Raw genomic sequence first — 20,108 nt, 5'->3', positions numbered from 1 at the left:
TTATAACTATTTACACCACTGGATAGATGGCACTGCTGATGGACGTTTCGTCCCGTAATGTATTACCAACCCAGTAGTCAGCACTTCGGTGTTGACATGAATATCAATTATATGATCATTTTTATAAATAAACTCATCATAGATACCAGGACTAAATTTAGTATATACGCCAGACACGTGTTTCGTCTACAAATTTCCTGTTACAAAAATTTATATTTTTTTGATAACCTTAGGATTTTTTTATCCCAGGAATAGATTACCTTAGCCGTAAGTGGCACAATTTTTTTTGAATTTTGGGGTCTTAATGCTATTCAACTCTGTACTTGTTTGGATTTATATTTGTTTTGATCTGAGCGTCACTAATGAGTCTAAAGTTCCGCAAATAGATTTTGTTATTAGTAAAAAATATTACTACGATGTGTGGCTTGGTTGAATTAGTACGTTTTTACAAAGACGGATTCATATAATATACCCCTTAAATTCAATTAGAAATCTAGATTTTTTTTTTGGAACCATATAAATTGGTAAGTTTTAATATTGTTTTTGGCTGCAAAAGAAGAGTGGCTTAAAATTTAATTCCTTCATGCCACCCTTCATAATTCATTGAATTTCAATGATTTAACGCTAAGAAAAGACATTCACACCCAATTATAACACTATATTATATTCGAAGACAATTATGACAATTTAGAAATCTTAAACAGATGTACAATTAATGTTATGTTGAGAATGCGGAACTTAACATCTACGATTAATAATTTTGAGTTTTAACGAGTTTCGATACTTACACGTCCTTGACGTTCACATAGTTTCGCTTTGAACGTTCCTCATGAAATAACTCCAGATAATTATTTTGAACGCAAAAGGGGTATACCTATAGTATAAGCTTCATGATTTTCCACAAATTGCATATTTCCAAGGGACATTTTTATTTGTAAAAAGTCGATCGTCCACCATATAACTTGTCCGAGATACTACTGATATTTAACTTAATATATTTTACGTTAAATTTCCGTTGTGGCTTATTATATACTGTTATAATACTTTGTTGTAGATACTGAACTGTGGAATAGTTTATTTTGGCATTACTGAGCTTGCAGATTTTATATCTTTGAACTTCTGATTCCAAAGTGGTCATTTGTAGTATGAAAATAGATAGTGCATTATTGACGAAAATGAGATTCAGTGCTGCGCTGGTCCCGTTATTGGAATGTAATTGACAAATAGAGCGATTTGGCAATATTATTTTCATACTTTATAACATTTAATAAAATTTTGAGAAATTTTGAGAAATTTGATTTTCGGCATTTTGATATTCGATTGCGATATTTGACATCATACTTTCACCACAATATTTGGCATAAAAATACGTTATAACATAAAGGATCTCACTTCAGGACAAAATTGTACCAATGGTTATCAAGCTCTAAATTGAAATCTATTTTTTTTTCTGAACATGCAAGGAAGATATATAAAGAAGGCCAGTTTCCGTATAAATTGTGAATATGCTTTCAAATATTGCACAAAAGCGTACTATCGGTACATAGTCCCTTGGTATATATTGTAATTGTGTACAGGTTATAACAGTTTTTCATCACTCAAGACTGAACTTTAATGTTTTAATGATGAAAATGTACATCATTTTCGTTTTAGTATTATTAACATATAATTGATGAATGTATTGATGGTATACCATACTATGATCTTTTAAGGCAATATCATTCAAACGCCAGTGCAAATATATACACAATCATAATACAGAAAGTTATAAAAGCAAGGCCACCACCAGACGCCGCTACATAGAAAGACCAGTCCAATGAGTATGTTTTATCAATGTCAAAATAGTACCACACCATAACAGCCATTCCACTTAGAATAGCACCAGCTGAAAAGATAAAAAAAGTACAAGTCTACATAAAGAGATGAGGGACCGGAATTGTTTATTACAAATTTTAACACCATGAAAACATTTGATAAAATCGAATGTAACAAAACAGTTTAATGACTTTAGATAGCTAATTTCATTGTTCTTCCTATAATCTCCCATTTAGGAATACCCAGAATATTTCTAGGTTTACATTTCAGTAAATCATGTTGGCAAAACTACAACTGTTGACACTGTGTAAAATGTTTCAATACATTAATGATATTCCGTAAAAAGCATTGACAAATTTGGTGAAATAAAAAATATCATCACATCTCTGACAAGTTTGGCTTTTTAATTATTTTGATCCGAGCGTCACTGATGTGTCTTATTGTAGACAAACGCGTGTCTGTCGTATTAAATTATATTCCTGGTACCTTTTATAACTATTTACACCACTGGATAGATGGCACTGCTGATGGACGTTTCGTCCCGTAATGTATTATCAACCCGGTAGTCAGCACTTCGGTGTTGACATGAATATCAATTATATGATCATTTTTATAAATAAACTCATCATAGATACCAGGACTAAATTTAGTATATACGCCAGACACGTGTTTCGTCTACAAATTCCCTGTTACAAAAAATTATATTTTTTTGATAACCTTAGGATTTTTTTATCCCAGGAATAGATTACCTTAGCCGTAAGTGGCACAATTTTTTTTTGAATTTTGGGGTCTTAATGCTCTTCAACTCTGTACTTGTTTGGATTTATAACTGTTTTGATCTGAGCGTCACTTATGAGTCTAAAGCCCAGTCATGTTTCACGAGCTACGTTTTACTACGTTTTGAAAGCGTAGCGAAACGGGAATATACGTAACGAAACGTATCGAAAAGTAGTGATACGTTGTTAAAAACGGGACCTGCCCCGTATGTTTTGGAAACAACAACAAACGTAGTGAAAATTTAAACCAAGAAGAAACCTAGTGAATACATATCAAAGCTAACGTAACAAAACGTGGTAACTACGTATCGAAACGTGATGGAAACGTGGGTCTACACGTACTAATACGTAGCAAAACTTGATAAGAACGTAGCACAAACGTAGTAAAACATAGCTTTCGAAATAACGGAACATTTTTATTCAAAACGTAGTTGAAACGTAGCATTTAAAAAAAGTAGTAAAATGTGACAGTGTGACTTGAACTTTATGTAGATGAAACGCGCATCTGGCGTACTAAATCATAATACTAGTACCTTTGATAACTATTTACACCTAATAAATTTCTATTACAAAACTTTTAATTTTTCGATAAAATAAGGATTTTCTTATCCCAGGAATAGATTACCTTAGCTGTTTTTGGCACAACTTTTTTGAATGTTGGGTCCCTTAGTGCTTTTAAACTTTGTACTTTGTTTGGCTTTATAACTATTTTGATCTGAGTGTCACTGATGAGTCTTATGAAGACGAAACGCGCGTCTGGCGTATTAAATTATAACCCTGTTACCTTAGATAACTATTATGGCAATAAAAAATTGAATTGAGAAAAAAAGAATATAATTATGCAAACAATTGGATAAGAAAAAAATATGTAAATTATTTTTATAATTATGTTCAGAAGGTAAATAAATGATATAGACAGTTAGGTTTTATCCACCATTTTCTACATCTGAAAATGCCTGCGTACCAAGTCAGGAATATGACAGTTCTTGTCCATTCGTTTTTGATGCGTTTTGTTATTTGATTTTGCCATGTGATTATGGACTTTCCGAATTGATTTTCCTCTAAGTTCAGTATTTTTGTGATTATACGTTTTACTGTAGATTGAAACATTAATTACCCTTGATATATATGAAATATGACAAGTTTAGGTTACAATGTACCAAATAAAATTACATGGGCGCAGCCATTTTATGAAGGGAACATGACATAGAGATAAAAATAGATGGCTCTCTGTGATTGGTTGTTATATCTTTTATAAATTTTTCTTCTGGAAAGCATTATGAATGAAGTTTCATGCAAGCACAAATTTGTCCTAAAATGTATAGTATGAAATGCCGAAAATAATTTTTTTATGTTGCTCAAAATTAGGGAAAATTTTCTGCGAAATCGTCAGGTATCGTGAAAAACCCCAAAATTCACCAAGAAAAGCCATGGGACCATATATATTTGAGTGCGGTAAAATCACAAATAGATATAGAGCTTCAATTAGACAACAACAGATTTTCCATAATTAGTTTAATGAAAACGCCTTATTAGGAGACAATTGCTAAAAATAGCATTGCCGGCAACGGGGCCACCATTTAGTTCTTTATATCCTATAATGGTCTCAAAATATGTCAAAAATTGTATTTACAGAAAGATTTAGACATCAAAAACGCTTTACTAGTGTTGTGATTTGTGTGAATAATTCCGTTTTCATGCTATAGTCTGTTTCTTATTTGCTTTCAAAATACGGGTAGGTACAGGATTTCATCGCCTTGGTGTGTCTTTTCTGTTTTTATCCAAAATTTGTCTTACAGGCTTGATAGCCATACATAGGCCTAAGTTTTGGCGATACTTGTTTGATCTTGTCACATCACATGACACAGAAATCTTCGGATTTAACCCTCCCCCTTTTTTGGTAAAAACGGCTCCAAGGGTATTTGCATACGCGTAACGATTTCGCATCATTCAAAACATTTACCATACTACTTGTATAGCTAATATAGACCACCAGAAGATGTTTTTTACGAAAAGAAGCTAAAATGTGCACATGTATCCGATTTATAAAGCTATAGTCCGTTTCAAAATAGTGAATTTATTTCATATTGAACTGGTCCGAATTTTTTATTTGTTTTTCAGTACAGTGTCACTCAAATTAAATTTTCTGTTGATTAATATCAGAAGCACATGATTACTTCGAAAAGGCAATACTAACAAAGAGGCAAAATATTACACCTGCAACAAACAGTACCGTAATGTCTATAAAAATCAGTGTGATTTTCTACCAATTTTTAAACAGGGGTAGGCTCCAGAAATTAATTCCTGTGTATTATACAGTTAACAATGAAATATTTTGCATAGTAGAATGAAGTCAAGCCATGTTCAAGTAACTAATGCGGCAAAAAAAATCAAATTTCAAAAATTGTTTATTACCGTATAGGTTACAATGTACCAAATAAAATTACATGGGCGCAGCCATTTTATGAAGGGAACATGACATAGAGATAAAAATAGATGGCTCTCTGTGATTGGTTGTTATATCTTTTATAAATTTTTCTTCTGGAAAGCATTATGAATGAAGTTTCATGCAAGCACAAATTTGTCCTAAAATGTATAGTATGAAATGCCGAAAATAATTTTTTTATGTTGCTCAAAATTAGGGAAAATTTTCTGCGAAATCGTCAGGTATCGTGAAAAACCCCAAAATTCACCAAGAAAAGCCATGGGACCATATATATTTGAGTGCGGTAAAATCACAAATAGATATAGAGCTTCAATTAGACAACAACAGATTTTCCATAATTAGTTTAATGAAAACGCCTTATTAGGAGACAATTGCTAAAAATAGCATTGCCGGCAACGGGGCCACCATTTAGTTCTTTATATCCTATAATGGTCTCAAAATATGTCAAAAATTGTATTTACAGAAAGATTTAGACATCAAAAACGCTTTACTAGTGTTGTGATTTGTGTGAATAATTCCGTTTTCATGCTATAGTCTGTTTCTTATTTGCTTTCAAAATACGGGTAGGTACAGGATTTCATCGCCTTGGTGTGTCTTTTCTGTTTTTATCCAAAATTTGTCTTACAGGCTTGATAGCCATACATAGGCCTAAGTTTTGGCGATACTTGTTTGATCTTGTCACATCACATGACACAGAAATCTTCGGATTTAACCCTCCCCCTTTTTTGGTAAAAACGGCTCCAAGGGTATTTGCATACGCGTAACGATTTCGCATCATTCAAAACATTTACCATACTACTTGTATAGCTAATATAGACCACCAGAAGATGTTTTTTACGAAAAGAAGCTAAAATGTGCACATGTATCCGATTTATAAAGCTATAGTCCGTTTCAAAATAGTGAATTTATTTCATATTGAACTGGTCCGAATTTTTTATTTGTTTTTCAGTACAGTGTCACTCAAATTAAATTTTCTGTTGATTAATATCAGAAGCACATGATTACTTCGAAAAGGCAATACTAACAAAGAGGCAAAATATTACACCTGCAACAAACAGTACCGTAATGTCTATAAAAATCAGTGTGATTTTCTACCAATTTTTAAACAGGGGTAGGCTCCAGAAATTAATTCCTGTGTATTATACAGTTAACAATGAAATATTTTGCATAGTAGAATGAAGTCAAGCCATGTTCAAGTAACTAATGCGGCAAAAAAAATCAAATTTCAAAAATTGTTTATTACCGTATAGGTTACAATGTACCAAATAAAATTACATGGGCGCAGCCATTTTATGAAGGGAACATGACATAGAGATAAAAATAGATGGCTCTCTGTGATTGGTTGTTATATCTTTTATAAATTTTTCTTCTGGAAAGCATTATGAATGAAGTTTCATGCAAGCACAAATTTGTCCTAAAATGTATAGTATGAAATGCCGAAAATAATTTTTTTATGTTGCTCAAAATTAGGGAAAATTTTCTGCGAAATCGTCAGGTATCGTGAAAAACCCCAAAATTCACCAAGAAAAGCCATGGGACCATATATATTTGAGTGCGGTAAAATCACAAATAGATATAGAGCTTCAATTAGACAACAACAGATTTTCCATAATTAGTTTAATGAAAACGCCTTATTAGGAGACAATTGCTAAAAATAGCATTGCCGGCAACGGGGCCACCATTTAGTTCTTTATATCCTATAATGGTCTCAAAATATGTCAAAAATTGTATTTACAGAAAGATTTAGACATCAAAAACGCTTTACTAGTGTTGTGATTTGTGTGAATAATTCCGTTTTCATGCTATAGTCTGTTTCTTATTTGCTTTCAAAATACGGGTAGGTACAGGATTTCATCGCCTTGGTGTGTCTTTTCTGTTTTTATCCAAAATTTGTCTTACAGGCTTGATAGCCATACATAGGCCTAAGTTTTGGCGATACTTGTTTGATCTTGTCACATCACATGACACAGAAATCTTCGGATTTAACCCTCCCCCTTTTTTGGTAAAAACGGCTCCAAGGGTATTTGCATACGCGTAACGATTTCGCATCATTCAAAACATTTACCATACTACTTGTATAGCTAATATAGACCACCAGAAGATGTTTTTTACGAAAAGAAGCTAAAATGTGCACATGTATCCGATTTATAAAGCTATAGTCCGTTTCAAAATAGTGAATTTATTTCATATTGAACTGGTCCGAATTTTTTATTTGTTTTTCAGTACAGTGTCACTCAAATTAAATTTTCTGTTGATTAATATCAGAAGCACATGATTACTTCGAAAAGGCAATACTAACAAAGAGGCAAAATATTACACCTGCAACAAACAGTACCGTAATGTCTATAAAAATCAGTGTGATTTTCTACCAATTTTTAAACAGGGGTAGGCTCCAGAAATTAATTCCTGTGTATTATACAGTTAACAATGAAATATTTTGCATAGTAGAATGAAGTCAAGCCATGTTCAAGTAACTAATGCGGCAAAAAAAATCAAATTTCAAAAATTGTTTATTACCGTATAGGTTACAATGTACCAAATAAAATTACATGGGCGCAGCCATTTTATGAAGGGAACATGACATAGAGATAAAAATAGATGGCTCTCTGTGATTGGTTGTTATATCTTTTATAAATTTTTCTTCTGGAAAGCATTATGAATGAAGTTTCATGCAAGCACAAATTTGTCCTAAAATGTATAGTATGAAATGCCGAAAATAATTTTTTTATGTTGCTCAAAATTAGGGAAAATTTTCTGCGAAATCGTCAGGTATCGTGAAAAACCCCAAAATTCACCAAGAAAAGCCATGGGACCATATATATTTGAGTGCGGTAAAATCACAAATAGATATAGAGCTTCAATTAGACAACAACAGATTTTCCATAATTAGTTTAATGAAAACGCCTTATTAGGAGACAATTGCTAAAAATAGCATTGCCGGCAACGGGGCCACCATTTAGTTCTTTATATCCTTTAGTTCGCTCTCAAAAAATGTCATATTTTTTAGGGCGATGTCCTCTGGAAAGATGAGTTTTTCTCTGGGTGAACAACTCTTCATATCTACGTCAAGCGTATGAATTAAAAGTATCGTATTTCTCTTAAACTAGGATGAACTCATGTGTATGTTGATCTGGTTAATTTCTTCGTGATTTCATGCTTTAACTTGTTAATCTGTACGCTGAAGCTGATAACGTACGTGTTATATTACAGGGGCATACATGATAGGTTAATTCATAGATATAAGATTATGGCATTTTTTGTAATAAATAGGTATAAGGAATATATATTTACAAATAAACTAAATGAATTTATTCCAACATTTCAAATATAAAGACTATTACTTTACTTTTGATCCATATACCGTTATCAGTGTCTATGTCGATCGTGTTTAGTTATTTATTAAAACAAACGGACAAGAAAACAAAGGACAAGTATGTTAATTTTATTACATTTCCATTAATGTGAAAGCCCTCGTGAAATATGAATCTTCTTGGGTGAGCAAATCTTCATATCTCCCTCAGACATGGGAAATAAATGTATATTGTTCACTGATAAACATTGGTGGCTTTAGTAGTCTTTCCAAATTGGAACCTTTTGGAACATATCTGAATATTCTACAGTGAACAGGCATATTCGGAATACGGCTTCATTCGATGTTTGTATCGTCAAACTAAAAGACTTGGAAAGATCGTCATTTGGTAAGAAAACGAACAGGGCTTTCAATTGTGTAGTATTAGAACTGTTGGAATAGTGTCAATGTAATGTATAAATAAAACGTCTACAGTTCCAAATTAAGAGTACATTTGAAACCGACCATACAAATGTTTGATAGTGGGACACGAAGAATGTTACTATGTATATGCATTAACCAAATAGTTCAAATGAAACTTCTCAGCTGATCATTGATTGAGACTTTACCAAGTCACCAAGACTCTTAACAGATGGTATTCAATTGTATCAATGTTCTATATGTTACTAATGGTCTATATGTTACTAATGTTCTATATGTTACTAATGTTCTATATGTTACTAATGGACTATATGTTACTTATGTTCTATATGTTACTAATTTTCTATAGGTTACAATTGGTCTATATGTTACTAATGGTCTATATGTTACTAATGGTCTATATGTTACTAATGGTCTATATGTTACTAATGGTCTATATGTTACTAATGGTCTATATGTTACTAATGGTCTAATTGTTACTAATGTTCTGTTACTAATGGTCTATATGTTACTAATGGTCTATAAGTTACTAATGGTCTATATGTTACTAATGGTCTATATGCTACTAATTTTCTGTTACTAATGGTTTATGTGTTACTAATGGTCTATATGTTACTAATAGTATATATGTTTCTAATGGTCTATATGTTACTAATGTTCTATAGGTTACTAATGGTCTATATGTTACTTATGTTCTATAGGTTACTAATGGTCTATATGTTACTTATGTTCTAAATGTTACTAATGGTCTATATGTTACTAATGTTCTATATGTTCTAATGTTCTATAGGTTAATAATGTTCTATAGGTTACTTATGTTCTATATGTTACTAATGCTCTATATGTTACTAATGCTCTATAGGTTACTAATGCTCTATATGTTACTAATGGTCTATAGGTTACTAATGTTTTGTTCTATATGTTACTAATGGTCAATAGGTTACTAATGGTCTATATGTTACTAATGGTCTATATGTTACTAATGGTCTATATGTTACTAATGGTCTATATGTTAAAAATGATTTTTTTTTGCTTTCTTTTGGTTCATCAAACATGCATTAATCTTAGAGGAAAGTGTTTCTTTTTTTTTCTCGTATAATTTTATAAGTAAACATTATTCGTATTTACTTACCACTCAGCATCACAAGTATACACAATAATACACCGCAACTGACTTTCCGATAATCCAAAACAGTGCAATGAACAAATATACAATAAAATATAAGACACAGCAGCAACATACAACATCCTGATATGTCCAGACCAGTAACTATTCTCCATGTGTTTGGCGCTGTAATGAAATGGAATAAAAACTAGCATTTCTTGTTGTTTGCTTTTCGCCAGCTAGCATTAATTGCAAATTCTGTTCAATACAAAATTAATGTAATATTTTAACTTTAGATTAAGATTCTAGGGATGTACAATGCATATTGAAAATTCTAAGTAAGAGGCTGTTAAAATGTAATTTCCCAATCATTCAAGGAGCATAACTTCTTCATGGCATAAGAGAAAATCGTCCATATCAAACTTGACCTTGTCATCAACCACACCAGATCAAGATTTGGAAACCAATAATTCAACACCTCTCATGTAAAAATGCATGATATTTTCCAATCAATCGCTCAAATAAATATATATACATATATATAATACACTTTATATATACATGTAATGTCTAAAAATAGCAACAATCAACATTCAATCTAATTAAGCGTGGATCAGTATAATATTATATTATAAAATAATACACTTTATATATATATATATATATATATAAAATGACTGAATAAATAGTCAACGATCAATCTTACAGGGCGATGGATCATGTAATATGATTCTGTACACTACAAAATATAATATATAACAAGTCAAAAAGGGTACAACATCACCATAAAATAACTATAAAATATACAAATATTAGATATTTCGGATAACAGATATCCTTCTTCAATTATTGAAGAAGGATATCTGTTATCCGAAATATCTAATATTTGTATATTTTATAGTTATTTTATGGTGATGTTGTACCCTTTTTGACTTGTTATATATATATATATATATATATATATGGCAGTCAGCAGGGTTAAAGAACATCAGTTGTTCGACCTGTTAGTCAAATGCGTTTTGTTTAAATATACTTTTTCACTTTTTTGGTCTTTTGGAAAATGTTGTTTGTGCTGTTTTTAGACCCTTCTACAACGAAAGGAGTAGGTCCGGTAAGGATTCATTTTGGCCTCAAATTTCAGTTTCATCTGACGAAAGATTTTGACCACTTTTTAAACGCTTAAGTGTCTATTTCACTTGATTCAATTATTTTTTGTGAAAGATTTTAACTAATTTAGTCATTAAAAACGATCCGATTCAAGCTCAAATATGAAAAATCTCTCAAATATGCAAAAAAACGTCACTTTTCAGATGGTTTTTGTCAAAAATGAAAGTGGCCGCATCCGTGATCATCAACAACCCTTATATATGTTATGTATTATTATAAAATACAACTAACATTTCAATATTAAGGATGAACACGAATGCGGCCACTTTCGTTTTACACGGAAACCGTCTAAAATTTAACTAAAATGATAGAATTTTGAAGATTTCAGTAATTTAGTATGACTTAATGGTACTACAACCCGATATATGTGCATTGTATTGTCAAAAACAGCCCATATTTATGTAGCAGAAGCATTCAACTGTCCAATAAAAAACTAAAAGTTTACATTTTAACAGTTTTGTAAAACTGCCATATTTTGGGGCCAAAAAGGGGTCTTACCGGACCTACTCCTTTGTTTGACATGCACACGTATAAAAATTGCGGTTTTTATCCAACGTAATCATAGGTTTGAACGTAGTTTTCAATTTAGACTCGTTTATATTTTTTGTTTGGGCATGTATCATATTTTCCCTCCGGATATATGATCCGTTCATCCTATATTGTCTCTTAAAATTCAAGAGTCAATCTTAAATTGAGAGTAAATTATATGGCCTTTCAAATACCGATTCGATCCCCAACATCACTGAAGAGACATATATTGTCGAAATCTAGATCTGGTGTACTAAATAAATATTGACACCGAATGTTTGTGGCACAACATCGTAGGCACAAGTTAACATTTTTTTTTTCTTCTGTGACGTATTGAATTTATATTCAGATCCATTTTGTTACATCTTGTGATCAATTTTATTTGGCAATCGTCAATGGCAGTCAGCAGGGTTAAAGAACATCAGTTGTTCGACCTGTTAGTCAAATGCGTTTTGTTTAAATATACTTTTTCACTTTTCTGGTCTTTTGGAAAATGTTGTTTGTGCTGTTTTTAGACCCTTCTACAACGAAATTTGTTTGACATGCACACGTATAAAAATTGCAGTTTTTTTCCAACGCAATCATAGGTTTGAACGTAGTTTTCAATTTAGACTCGTTTATATTTTTTGTTTGGGCATGTATCATATTTTCCCTCCGGTTTATATGATCCGTTCATCCTATATTGTCTCTTAAAATTCAAGAGTCAATCTTAAATTGAGAGTAAATTATATGGCCTTCCAAATACCGATTCGATCCCTAACATCACTGAAGAGACATATATTGTCGAAATCTAGATCTGGTGTACTAAAGAAATATTGACACCGAATGTTTGTGGCACAACATCGTAGCCACAAGTTAACAATTTTTTTCTTTCTGTGACGTATTAAATTTATATTCAGATCCATTTTGTTACATCTTGTGATCAATTTTATTTGGCAATCGTCAATGGCAGTCAGCAGGGTTAAAGAACATCAGTTGTTTGACCTGTTAGTCAAATGCGTTTTGTTTAAATATACTTTTTCACTTTTTTGGTCTTTTGGAAAATGTTGTTTGTGCTGTTTTTAGACCCTTCTACAACGAAATTTGTTTGACATGCACACGTATAAAAATTGCGGTTTTTATCCAACGCAATCATAGGTTTGAACGTAGTTTTCAATTTAGACTCGTTTATATTTTTTTTGTTTGGGCATGTATCATATTTTCTCTCCGGTTTATATGATCCGTTCATCCTATATTTTCTCTTAAAATTCAAGAGTCAATCTTAAATTGAGAGTAAATTATATGGCCTTCCAAATACCGATTCGATCCCCAACATCACTGAAGAGACATATATTGTCGAAATCTAGATCTGGTGTACTAAATAAATATTGACACCGAATGTTTGTGGGACAACATCGTAGCCACAAGTTAACAATTTTTTTTTTCTTCTGTGACGTATTAAATTTATATTCAGATCCATTTTGTTACATCTTGTGATCAATTTTATTTGGCAATCGTCAATGGCAGTCAGCAGGGTTAAAGAACATCAGTTGTTCGACCTGTTAGTCAAATGCGTTTTGTTTAAATATACTTTTTCACTTTTCTGGTCTTTTGGAAAATGTTGTTTGTGCTGTTTTTAGACCCTTCTACAACGAAATTTGTTTGACATGAACGTAGTTTTCAATTTAGACTCGTATATATATATACAACTCGTCTAAACATCAACCTAACAATGTTAGATCTGTAAATTTGCTTTCGCAAATTTTTGGTTCTTCCCTCGCCGGGATTCGAACCCATGCTACTGTGATATCGTGACACCAAATCGCCTGCACTGCAGCCGTCCTGCTAGACCGCACGACCAGCTGGGCTCTCAAAAAAAGAGCTTACGGTGGCCATATGTTACCTTTCCACCTCAGTTTTAATCTAGCGGCGTACTACAGTACATGATATATAAGGCATGAAGATGTTATTTTTACAGATCAGCTAAATTATCTATAGTAAAGGATCCTACAAATTAATGTAAGATACAGTCACAGAAAAGAATTATATTCATAAGTACGTCTGAGTCAGTGACAACCCTGCAACAGATGTATCCATCGGATCGCCATCAATGATGGTGATACATGGCTGTGTACATAATGTATATGCAACTCGTCTAAACATCAACCCAACAATGTTAGATCTGTAAATTTGCTTTCGCAAATTTTTGGTTCTTCCCTCGCCGGGATTCGAACCCATGCTACTGTGATATCGTGAAACCAAATCGCCTGCACTGCAGCCGTCCCGCTAGACCACACGACCACCTGGGCTCTACAAAAATAGAGCTTTCGCTGGCCATGTGTTACCTTTCCACGTCAGTTTTAATCTAGCGGCGTACTGTAGTATCAGTCACAGAAAATAATTATATTTATAAGTACGCCTGAGTCAGTGACAACTCTACAACAGATGTATCCATCGGATCGCCATCAATGATGGTGATACATGGCTGTGTACATAATGTATATACAACTCGTCTAAACATCAACCCAACAATGTTAGATCTGTAAATTTGCTTTCGCAAATTTTTGGTTCTTCCCGCGCCGGGATTCGAACCCATGCTACTGTGATATCGTGATACCAAATCGCCTGCACTGCAGCCGTCCCGCTAGACCACACGACCACCTGGGCTCTCAAAAAAAGAGCTTTCGCTGTCCATGTGTTACCTTTCCACCTCAGTTTTAATCTAGCGGCGTACTGCAGTACATGATATATTAGGCATGTAGATGTTATTGTTACAGATCAGCTAAATTATCTATAGTAAAGGATCCTACAAACCTACAAATTAATTTAAGATACAGTCACAGAAAATAATTATATATACAAGTACGTCTGAGTCAGTGACAACTCTACAACAGATGTATCCATCGGATCGCCATCAATGATGGTGATAAATGGCTGTGTACATAATGTATATACAACTCGTATAAACATCAACCCAACAATGTTAGATCTGTAAATTTGCTTTCGCAAATTTTTGGTTCTTCCCTCGCCGGAATTCGAACCCATGCTATATATATATATATATATACAACTCGTCTAAACATCAACCCAACAATGTAAGATCTGTAAATTTGCTTTCGCAAATTTTTGGTTCTTCCCTCGCCGGGATTCGAACCCATGCTACTGTGATATCGTGACACCAAATCGCCTGCACTGCAGCCGTCCCGCTAGACCACACGACCACCTGGGCTCTCAAAAAAAGAGCTTTCGCTGGCCATGTGTTACCTTTCCACGTCAGTGTTAATCTAGCGGCGTACTACAGTACATGATATACCGTATAGCGGGTTATTTTCGCGGGTGTAAAATTTCGCGATTTTCATTTTACAAGGTATACGAAATATTTTGGCGGTTATTATTTTGGCGGATTAAAAACTTTTATTAATACCTCTGTATGTACACTTTTAATTTCACGGAATTTATTTTGGCGATTAAGTTCTGTCCGCGAAAATAAGCGAAAATTTGCACCCCGCGAAAATAAACCTCTATACGGTATAAGGCATGAAGATGTTGTTGTTACAGATCAGCTAAATTATCTATAGTAAAGGATCCTACAAATTAATGTAAGATACAGTCACAGAAAATAATTATATTCATAAGTACGTCTGAGTCAGTGACAACCTTACAACAGATGTATCCATCGGATCGCCATCAATGATGGTGATACATGGCTGTGTACATAATGTATATACAACTCGTCTAAACATCAACCCAATAATGTATATATATATATATAGACAACTCGTCTAAACATCAACCCAACAATGTGTATATATATATATACAACTCGTCTAAACATCAACCCAACAATGTTAGATCTGTAAATTTCGAAACCCATGCTACTGTGATATCGTGACACCAAATCGCCTGCACTGCAGCCGTCCCGCTAGACCACACGACCACCTGGGCTCTCAATAAAAGAGCTTTCGCTGGCCATGTGTTACCTTTCCACGTCAGTGTTAATCAAGCGGCGTACTACAGTACATGATATATAAGGCATGAAGATGTTGTTGTTACAGATCAGCTAAATTATCTATAGTAAAGGATCCTACGAATTCATGTAAGATACAGTCACAGAAAATAATTATATTTATAAGTACGTCTTAGTCAGTGACAACTCTACAACAGATGTATCCATCGGATCGCCATCAATGATGGTGATACATGGCTGTGTACATAATGTATATAAAACTCGTCTAAACATCAACCCAACAATGTTAGATCTGTAAAATTGCTTTCGCAAATTTTTGGTTCTTCCCTCGCCGGGATTCGAACCAATGCTACTGTGATATCGTGACACCAAATCGCCTGCACTGCAGCCGTCCCGCTAGACCACACGACCACCTGGGCTCTCAACAAAAAAGAGCTTTCGCTGTCCATGTGTTACCTTTCCACGTCAGTTTTAATCTAGCGGCGTACTGCAGTACATGATATATTAGGCATGTAGATGTTATTGTTACAGATCAGCTAAATTATCTATAGTAAAGGATCCTACAAATTAATGTAAGATACAGTCACAGAAAATAATTATATTCATAAGTACGTCTGAGTCAGTGACAACCCTACAACAGATGTATCCATCGGTTCGCCATCAATAATGGTGATACATGGCTGTGTACATAATGTATATACAACTCGTCTAAACATCAACCCAACAATGTTAGATCTGTAAATTTGCTTTCGCAAATTTTTGGTTCTTACCTCGCCAGGATTCGAACCCATGCTTCTGTGATATCGTGACACCAAATCGCCTGCACTGCAGCTGTCCCGCTAGACCACACGACCACCTGGGCTCTAAAAAAAAGAGCTTCGGTGGGCATGTGTTACCTTTCCACGTCAGTTTTAATCTAGCGGCGTACTACAGTACATGATATATAAGGCATGAAGATGTTTTTGTTACAGATCAGCTAAATTATCTATAGTAAAAGAGGGACCAAAGATACCAAAGGGACAGTCAAACTCGTAAATCTAAAACAAACTGACAACGCCATGGCTAAAAATGAAAAAGACAAACAGAAAAACAATAGTATACATAACTCAACATAGAAAACTAAAGAATAAACAACACGAACCCCACCAAAAACTAGGGGTGATCTCAGGTGCTCCGGAAGGGTAAGCAGATCCTGCTCCACATGCGGCATCCGTCGTGTTGCTTATGTGATTACAAATCCGGTAAAAAGTCTAATTCGGTAGGTCAAATTCATGAAAGGAAAGGGGAATGTAGTTACGACGTAAGGAACATATCCGATATCATTTGTGAAACGGTTATTCCATAACGGTCAACCAACTCGTGATGGCGTCCGTAAAATTTACGAAGGGACGATTTCAACTTCACCATTTGGAACTCTTGGTTTAATAGCTTCCTTGTGAGCAGTAACCCTCTATCAAGAAAATCATGATAGGAAATGCAAGCACGGGAATATCGTATCAATTGGGAGATATATACCCCGTATGCAGGTGCTGCTGGAATGTTGCTACTTAGAAATGGAAAGTTCACAATTGGAAAGCTGAAATCATCTCTTTTGTCGTAAAGTTTTGTCTTCAACCGACCCTCATTGTCAAATTCTAGATGTAAGTCAAGATATGAAGCCGACTTAACTGTATCTGTAGTATCCTCTATCTCCAATTCGATGGGATAGATGCGATCCACATAGTCACCAAATTTTGAATTGTTTAGTGAAAGAACGTCATCTATATAGCGAAAAGTAGAGTTAAAGGATATTGTTAACTTCTTATCTTTCTTCCTAAGAAGTTCCTGCATGAAGTCAGCCTCATAATAATAAAGAAACAAGTCAGCAAGTAGAGGGGCACAGTTTGTTCCCATTGGGATCCTACAAATTAATTATATGGCCTTCCAAATACCGTTTCTATTCCTAACATCAATGAAGAGAAAATATATTTTAGTTTGAGTTCATCATCATAAACTTTATAACTCGCCAGTAGTATAACTTACTATCCCTCTCTCATGTTAACAACATGCAGGCTGATAATTCCCTTTTCAGTTTTAGATTGCAATACACAGTTAGGAAAACATTTAAAATTGACACTTATAATTTTTAGACACCCTCTTTCACTTTCCTTTCTGACAAATAAGGCTTACTATTTGTGTTATGCATGTGTATATTTATGGAAAGAGAATCTTCCAAAGACTTTATTTCCAATAGTTATAATGGTGAAATATAATCTTTTTTTGGTGAAACCAAGGCAACAATCTGCATTTATTGGAAACAAAATATTGCAAAAAGGGGGTCGGGTGGGGTGAACATATCACAAAAGTCTTAAAAATTTGGTCAAAGGAAGATTTCAATCTAATAGAGTGATACTTGCCTGAAACCATAGACTTATATCTATCAAGAGGTCCCAAAAAAAATATATGCATTTTTGTGCGTTTTTCCATAAAATTGAATTGAAAAGATCGAGCGGCAAATCTTTGTTGAAAAACGTTACTATAATTCCTGGACCTAGGGGCGGTACTGATAGGAAAATACGGACTGTCAAACAGAAAAATGGCATATGAAACACGCTAGAACGATCTAAATATTTATATAAACACACTCAGAGGGCTATGTTATTCTTCAACTATTTTCATATTTAAAAATATTCACCATGGCCATAATGCGAAAATGAATTTCTAACTGTGCATTGCTGCCTTAGTACCTTTTTCGAGATTTTCAATAAAACACAAATGCACCAAAAAATATGAAGCATCTGTTTCATATTAAATATTGAGTCTCCTTGACACCAACACATCTCGTTACTGTTTTGTTTTTTCTATATTTTAGTTTGTTTGTTCGTGAGCCCTATGATATAAAGCAATATTTGCGTTGTGTTTTCATGAGATCTCGAATTTGTTCACACTCGTAAGGAATCATGTTTTCATCTTTTTTATATACGAAACAACTTATATACAAATTATCAAATAACTTAGAAATGAATTGTGTCATAAAACTTACTTGTTGCGAACACAGATTCCGTAAAGGATGAAACAGGTTGACAGGTTGAAGATTTTGAGCAGACCTTGAATAATCCAACATTTAGGGTACCAGTATCGAGCCAATATGACGTAGTTGTACCAACAGTAGACAGGATAAGCGATATCAAAAGGAATATCCCTATGATATAGTTTATAGCTTTTAAACAGCAACTTACATCCTTCATTCTTTTGTTATTATTTAACAATTGTCTGTCGTCTTCTCTTTGTTGTGGCAATGATGGGGAATCGTATTCACGATATGATGGTGGTTGTGTCGGATAACCGTTTTTAAGACTGAAATTGGTGAAGCTACTATTTTTAAGCTTATCCACCGCTTCCCTCCATCGAGATTTCTGCCAGATTGTTTCCATTGAATTCTGTCCAATTCTGTTTTTTGACATTCTCTCTCTTCGGACTATTCCTTTCGCTAAATTACGATTGTACACGTTTTCACACAAAGTACCGATGGAACATAGTAGAATTCATATCACGGTAATATCGGTGCAATTTCTCCATTGGGAAGCAATTATGATAAGAAATAGAACCAAACTTTTATTCAATATCGATAATCATAATAGGTTTTGGAAATATTTATCGATCGGTAATTAAAGGTAACGGGAAAATGTATCTCCAAAGAGGATAAATAAATTTAATTTAATTTTACTTGTCCTGTACATGTTAGTAGACGTGTGAGTATTCAAAACAAATTTCGTTTTACCTATCCTTTCATACTACAGTTTATTCAGTAAAGTGAACAGTACAATGTATTGAATATAATAGTTCCTATTCATTGCATTCATCAAAAGATATATTAAAGCTATGATTCATATGCGTCACAGAATGAACTCCATTCATTTCGAGTATGAATGTATTATTTAAACATCAAAATAAGTGAATGTCAAACTTTAACATAATGTTATCAAAAGCACTTTCAAATAATTTCGTGAAAATAACAAAATTAAAGATTTTTGTTTAATTCTTGATAATATAATAATTCAAGTTATTTCATATCAACTTTATTGTCATGAAACATAAACAAAATAACAACGAAACAGAAAAAAACGGTTTATGTTATAGATTTACAATATAACAATATTCAATAGCCATGTTACAATAAAACCTATGCCTATGCCCAGTTTTAGTGACCTGGAAGTCTATTATTTCAATGTGTCAAAAGAAAGCGTGGTTAAATATATTAAACAATTTCTGTTTATCAGTGAAATGAATTGAATGTTCATGAACTGGGTATATCTTTAAGTAGATTTTGTCCGATGTTAGGGTTAACCTTTAAATTCAGAATTAAAATAGATTCATCTTCGATGAATGTGTAGGTCTTGTACAGTCTTTGTTCTCGGAGAAATGTAATGTTACTGCCATTTTCTATTTAAGACCATAGTCACTTATAAATGCGAACTGTGTAAGATTTATGCGCTGTGCTGTATCAAACTTTAATAGATATTGACGTCAAGTGAGGCATTAATGACCAATCAATCTAAGTAGTAAAACTATAAATTTATGTCGATAACACACATATGAAGATGGTTGCTACTCTA

General features: G+C 33.4%; 1 protein-coding gene across 1 annotated transcript; it reads right to left on the bottom strand.

Moving 5' to 3' along the window:
- Window positions 1-378: 378 nt before the first annotated feature.
- LOC134691216 (uncharacterized) lies at window positions 379-19,290 on the bottom strand. Its single transcript, XM_063551566.1, has 3 exons — window positions 18,536-19,290; window positions 9,900-10,058; window positions 379-1,885 (listed from the first exon to the last, which is right to left on the bottom strand). The coding sequence occupies exons 1-3, from the start codon at window positions 18,954-18,956 to the stop codon at window positions 1,719-1,721; spliced, it is 747 nt and encodes a 248-aa protein (XP_063407636.1). The 5' UTR covers window positions 18,957-19,290; the 3' UTR covers window positions 379-1,718.
- Between the last annotated feature and the right edge of the window lie 818 nt (window positions 19,291-20,108).

Source organism: Mytilus trossulus, chromosome 11, assembly GCF_036588685.1.
Source record: "Mytilus trossulus isolate FHL-02 chromosome 11, PNRI_Mtr1.1.1.hap1, whole genome shotgun sequence".
NCBI lineage: Eukaryota > Metazoa > Mollusca > Bivalvia > Mytilida > Mytilidae > Mytilus > Mytilus trossulus.
This window is presented reverse-complemented; position numbering and strand designations above follow the sequence as displayed.

What these genes read in the sequence shown, in the direction of transcription:
- LOC134691216 (XM_063551566.1), bottom strand. Translation starts at nt 18,956, where the DNA reads ATGTCAAAAAACAGAATTGGACAGAATTCAATGGAAACAATCTGGCAG. An exon ending in GGAATCTGTGTTCGCAACAA is followed by an intron (nt 10,059 to 18,535) that starts GTAAGTTTTATG and finishes ATTTCATTACAG; the next exon opens with CGCCAAACACATGGAGAATA. An exon ending in TATACTTGTGATGCTGAGTG is followed by an intron (nt 1,886 to 9,899) that starts GTAAGTAAATAC and finishes TTATCTTTTCAG; the next exon opens with CTGGTGCTATTCTAAGTGGA.